Genomic DNA, 6020 nt, shown 5'->3' with positions numbered 1-6020 from the left:
CTTCCCAGTGGAAAACATGCACTGTACCAAGGGACACTGCAAAGTCCTTGAAGAGGGCAAGCCCTGCTCAGCAGAAACCAAACCACCCCTGTTTGATCCACAGCATTCCCATTGTGAATCTGAACCCAGCGTGTGCCAGCAACTGGGAAAAAAGGAACCCTATGCCTGTCAAAACCAGAGCACTGGGAGGACCATGAGCGCTCCTTGGGAAATCCTGACTTATTTAGAAAAGAGGCACCGCAGAAGTTGGTGAGTTGTTGCAGAAAACTCTTCCTGCCTTCGACAGCCAGTTCAGGAGAGCTCCGCAGAGACACAGGAACTTCAACTCCCTTTGTCTCTGGAAGAACTTCTCAGGCACAGAGTAGTGGGTGTTTCCAGTTGGTACCGCTGCAGTGTCCTGGGAGCCATGGGCTTGACACTGGTGGCAGCAGCACTCTTCCTGATGTGCCACTTGCTGCAGGGAATGATTCCCTGCAGCAGGCTGAGCTCCTGTTCTTACTGCCAGGCTTTTTCTGGCCATGTGCATCTTCAGAGATGAGCTGGTTCTGCTGATCCCTGAGGTGGGCACAGGGCTGTGATGGCACAAAGGGGCTGAGCGCTGGCGAGAGGCAGGGCTGGGATGTCACACGGCTGTCCTGGCCCACGGCACTGTGACATCACCACGCAGTCGCTACGTAACACAGGCCAGCACCTGCAGCTGCCAGTGCAGTCGCGATGGGACGTGCCGGAGCCATGTGTGACGGTGGCGTCCTGGTGATTGTGCTTGTCCTGCTGCTGGCCACTGTGGCTGTCTGGTGGGCCGTTGGCCACTGGCAACCACGGAGGCGGCAGGCACGGACATTGAAGAGGCGCAAGCGCCCCGGGGTGCAGCCCAGAGGCTCACGGAGGAAGCGAGGAGCCCCTGTGGCTCCCAGGTCCTCCAGGCCTCGGGCGACCCCTCGCAAGCGGCCACGTGCTCCCGCGAGCCCCCTGGACAGCCCCTGCAGCTGCGGCCCCTGCGTGGCAGTGGCCCAGGAGCTGCAGGACCTGATGCTGCTGCTCTGGGCTCACAATGGGACATGGGTGCCGCTCTACTCTGGGATGTGGCAGGCGTTGTGGAAAGAACTGGAGGAGCTGCTGAAGCGAGGCCACCTGCCCTGCTGTGGCTCGTCCAGCTCCTCCAGGAGCCTCCATCCCTTCAAGAGGCTGCTCCCAGCAAGATTCTCCATCCCTGGGAGAGCCTCAAGCCTTGCAAGGATGGCACACCACGAGGGACCCGCCATCCAGGCAAGAAGCTCAGGCTGTCAGAGATCCTCCATCCTGCCACGAGCCTCGGCTATCTCTGACAGCCTCTATCCCCTGCAGACACTCAGTGAGACCTGTCAGCCTGCAGAAGGTGCAGAGCCTGTGGACAGGTCTCCCAGCTCCCTTGGACTCACGGACTTCAACAATACGGGCGCAACCCTGACAACTGACGTGGCCAGGGAAAGCCCAGAAGTCCAAGTGGGAGCCCAGCCCGATCCAGGGGAGCCTTCTCAGGAGCAGGTGGCGGAGCAGCAAGTGAGCTGGAGCCAGCAGTTGCCAGCCCACAGCTCCCAGGACGCTGTGCCGGCTGTGCCAGCTGGCAACAGCCCGTGCCTGGTGGCGGAGACGTCCCTCAAGAGACCCAGGAGGTTCCTCCATCTCCAGGAAGCTGCTCCGAGACGGCCACCGACTACCAGGAAGGCCTTTCTGGTAGCAGGTGAGATCTTCTGAGGAGCTGTCTGAGGCTCCCTCGGGGCTCTTGAGGGGCATCCCCAGGCCAGGCCAGGGCCCTTGAGAGCAGCAGAGTCTCTGGCTGTTTCCAGTGCTTCTGAGGCCACGGCTTCAAAAAACCCCTCCCTGGTTTGCAGCTGCTCCTGACACCCCCCTGTGCGAGTCCTCGGGCTGTAGCCCCGGCAGTCCTCAACAGCAGAGTCCAGCCCACGATGCCGGGGACAGCGACGGTGCCGCCCTGCCCCGCTGCCCTCCGGCTCCTGCAGCCGCCTCTGCGCGCTCCCCTGCCCCAGCTCTGCCGCTCGCCAGCCCGACGGCTGCAAGGCGGTGGCCGCTGCCCGGCGCGCAGCAGGAAGCAGGTCAGAGCAACGTGGCCCGCGGTGGCTCGGCCCGCTTCACTCGCGGGCACTTGGCCGGGGGGGCCCTGGGCGCAAGGCTGATGGCTCGGTCTCGGTCGCAGGGCAAAAGAAGAAGCTGCAGGAGCTGTACCAGCTGGGCCCGCAGCTGGGCAGCGGTGGCTTCGGCACCGTTTTCTCGGGCATCCGCCTCTCAGACGGGAGCCCGGTAAGTGGCCCGGACGGCGGGGCGCGGGGGGAGGGCCAGGGGCGGGGCGGGGCAGGGCTTGAGCTCAGCCCCGTCTCTCGTGGGCTTGCAGGTGGCCATCAAACGCGTGGCCCGGGAGAGCGTCCTGCAGTGGTACGAGCTGGTGAGTGAGCGGGGCCCCCGCGACAGAGCGGGGCGCGGCGGGCAGGGATAAGGCCGGGCCCCGAGGGCGGGAGGCGGCGCAGGGCGGGGGGAGCGGGCGTGGGCTCAGCGTGCGAGCCGGAGCACGGCGGGCCCGGGGATGCCGAACACCGGTGGTGGGGCCGGGCAGGGGGGCACCCCCCAAGCATCCCCTGGGCGGGAGGAAGCCCAAGCACCAGGGAGGCTGCCCAAGGGGGCACTGGGGCATCCCAGGCGCGGGGCAGCGGAGGCACAGGGCAGCATCAGGCCTGCTGGAGGCACTGTCTCCTCCTCACAGCCCGACGGCACCCGTGTTCCCATGGAGATCGTGCTCATGGAGAAGGTGGGCTCTGGCTGCCACAACATCATCCAGCTCCTCGACTGGTTTGAGCTGCCTGACAGCTTCCTGCTGGTGATGGAGCGTCCGGAGCCATCGCAGGATCTCCTGGCCTTCCTGCTGGAGCAGGGGTTCCTGTGCGAGGAGATGGCGCGCTGGCTTTTCTGCCAGGTGCTGGAGGCCGTGCGGCACTGCACCGCCTGCGGCGTCCTGCACCGGGACATCAAGCCGGAGAATCTCCTCGTGGACCCGGAGAGCGGCGACCTGAAGCTCATCGACTTCGGTTGCGGCACCTTCCTCCAGGAGCAGGCCTTCACGCGATTTGCCGGTGAGCCCACAGGCCGGGCCCCGCTCCCAGTGCCAGGCACTGCACAGCCCCGTTCCCTCCTGGGCTGCGGGGTGCGGCATTCAGCCGGCTGCCGGCTGCCCTTTGGCACGGGCCAGATGCTGTGCCCCAGGAGCCGGCTGCCAGCCCTGCCCACAGAGGGGGGCTGCCAAAGCCAGGCCCCGGCCGCTCGGCTTGGCAGGCCTGCAAGGGCTTGGGCTGCTCCGCTGGCCTTGTTTGCCTTGCAGAATGGTTTCCTGGCTTTGGCCAATTGGCTGGGGGACGCCCGGTGGCCTCGGGGGGAAGTTGTGGCCACCGGTGCAGCCCCTGCTTCTGGAAGCCAGCAGCCTGCGCCTGGACAGCGCTGCCTGTGTCCCCTAGGAACACACGTGTACAGCCCACCCGAGTGGATCTGCCTTGGCTGCTACCACGGCCATTCGGCAACCATCTGGTCCCTGGGCGTGCTGCTGTACGTCATGGTCTGCGGGAACATGCCCTTCCAGGAGGACCGTGACATCGTGTCGGGGCAGCTCTTCTTCTGGCAGCAGGTCTCTCCAGGTTGGTGTCCAGCCTTAAGAAGGCAGGCTTTGGCAGATGGCACCGCGCAGCCCAGCGTGGCCCTCACGCAGCTCCGCGGGAGGCCCATCTGCCCTCAAGGGCTGGCCGCAGGAGGCGGCCCGTGACGACGGGGTCGGTGTGGCCCGCTTGGCTGAAGGAGGTGGCGCGTGTCCTGCCGTGCCACTGTCCCGCAAAGGGCAGAGTCAGCCGGGAGGCCGGCACAGCTCTGAGCACACGCAGCACGGCCCGGGCCTTGTGGGCACCGGGAGCAGCTGGGCAGGAGCCTTCTGCAAGTGACCGGCGCTTTCTGGCTTCTCTCCCCAGAGTGCCAACATCTGATCCGCTGGTGTTTGTCCAAGCACCCCGCGGACAGGCCAGCGCTGGAGGAGATCTTGCGCCACCCTTGGGTGCGGGGCAGGCGTCTTTGATGCCTTGCCGGAGCCTCTGCAGCACCCGGTTACCGAGTCCCACGCAGGACTGAGGGCTCGAGAAATAAAACAACCACAAGCCCATGCCGCGGTGTCAAGTCTGGTCCTGGTTAGCAACTTCAGCTAAAGAACCCTCTTGGGAAAAGGGGTAATCAGAGTGTTCCCTTCAGCCTTTGTCAAGCTTTTGATGCCTTTCCTCAAGGCGTCATGGCAGTTTTGTGTCTTCAAGCACAGGCTGTAGTACAGGTAGGAGGGACTGTAACCAGCCAAGAAATGCAACAGTGAAACAACAGCTGCCCTTTCAAACTGACGCGGCCACTTGGGTTCACCAGAAGTGATACGTGGGCTCATGTGTGCATTCCAAGGGCCAGTGGGTGTCAGGGACGGAGATGCTGCTCAGGTTCCAAAGCTGTGACAAAAAGCAGAAGCACCAGAATGTCATTTCAGGTCAAGCCCTAATGAACTCTTGCTCTTTCTTCCCCTCACACTGGCAGCAGGCAAATGCAGCCCAGTCTGCCTGGATTCAGGGGACAGCAGCGTCTACAGGAGCTGTGCAGGGATGCGCAGATGCCGAAAATGTCTCTGGGACAGATGGGCACCTCCAGCAGGCTCAGCCTCCCACACTGGGGCAGGGAAAGAGCGTGAGGGGACCCCCGCTGCAGAGGAAGGAGCGGCAGAGAAAGTGATCCCTAGGGACTCCAAGGGAACCCCCCTGGTGTTACCAGCCTCTAACCCCGTCTCACATTCGGGAGTTGTGTTATGTAAGGGAGCGATTCTTGGTAACTTTGTTGCACCGTGTAGCCCAGAGCTTTAGAACACTGGGGGGAAGGAGTGGTATTTCTCCCCAGCTCCCTTCTGGAGACTTTGCTATGCCAACAAAGAATCACTGAATGCTCGCAGCACCTCCTGTCCAGCAGGGGAGGGAGACAAGGAAAAACAACCTCAAGTGGCCACAGACCTCCTCCTGCTTCTGCTGCATTTCACATTTTTCAGCCCCAGAAGGGCATCCATCTCTATTACCCTTTCTATTTGCTTCTACCCTTCCAGGAGATTTTTCTTTATAGCAGATGCTTTTCATGTTTAGAAACCACAGCATCCTCTGGGGGACAGGGAAACATTCCCACGTACAGATGAGGGAATAGGCCCCTGAGAGGAGGCAGCTGCTCGAACAAGATCTAAAGCAGAAAGTGAATCCAGAGCATTTGTCTCTAGTTTTGTCTCTCTATTGAGCAGAACAGCACTAGATGATCTTCACTCACGTACAGTCATTTCTTACAACCTTATTGGCTCTAGCAGCCTCATAAAAGGAGTTCATCTGCAACCTGTGTCCTGCTGCCCTTGCTACAGGGACAAGGTGTCTGTGGCTTCAAAGCTCTAATCAGCCTAGGCTCTTCTTTCCTTTCTATGCATTGTGCTGGGCTTCCTGCATGGTTTAAAGAAACCAGAGAGTTTGGGAAACTAGTTCTGGAGGTACTGATACCAAACAGGTGCTGTGCTATAGTATGTGATAAATCAGTGTGTGTGGCATTGAGCAGAAGCCAGGCAGAATCAGGGAGAGCTGAAAAGCTTCTGATTACATCTGACCTGCCTGTTCCAGGGATTCTGTGATTCAGTGGAAGCCTGGGAACCAGAGGAGAGGCCTGAAACTACAGAAACCAAATAATGAAACATCTCTTTTTCAGACAACTTGCAGGAGAAGGAAAGATGACGCAGGAGTTGGGATCCAGAGACTAAAGGGCACCTGCTCTGCCCCAGTGTTATCGTCACTGCAGCTTCAGGATGTCTGGGGGTCCTTTGAGGCAGGTGAGGCTTGGGGAAATGCACAGAGCTATACCATATAGCTATACCATAAAGCATTCATGCCAACAGCAGAGAAGGCAAAGAGACACAGGAGATGATGGGTTTTTCCTTGTAA

At 61.0% G+C, this 6020-nt stretch overlaps 1 protein-coding gene across 1 annotated transcript; it reads left to right on the top strand.

Annotated features, from left to right (window-relative positions):
• Window positions 1-2235: 2235 nt before the first annotated feature.
• On the top strand, window positions 2236-4105 carry LOC309585786 (serine/threonine-protein kinase pim-1-like; the record flags this gene model as incomplete). Its single annotated transcript, XM_082303647.1, has 5 exons — window positions 2236-2298; window positions 2390-2440; window positions 2756-3122; window positions 3501-3677; window positions 4002-4105. Exons 3-5 carry the CDS (start codon window positions 2777-2779, stop codon window positions 4103-4105), a joined length of 627 nt encoding a protein of 208 aa, XP_082159773.1. The 5' UTR covers window positions 2236-2298; window positions 2390-2440; window positions 2756-2776.
• Between the last annotated feature and the right edge of the window lie 1915 nt (window positions 4106-6020).

This window comes from Coloeus monedula (genome assembly GCF_965178545.1).
Source record: "Coloeus monedula genome assembly, contig: HAP1_SCAFFOLD_330, whole genome shotgun sequence".
In the NCBI taxonomy this organism is placed as follows: Eukaryota; Metazoa; Chordata; class Aves; order Passeriformes; family Corvidae; genus Coloeus; species Coloeus monedula.
This window is presented reverse-complemented; position numbering and strand designations above follow the sequence as displayed.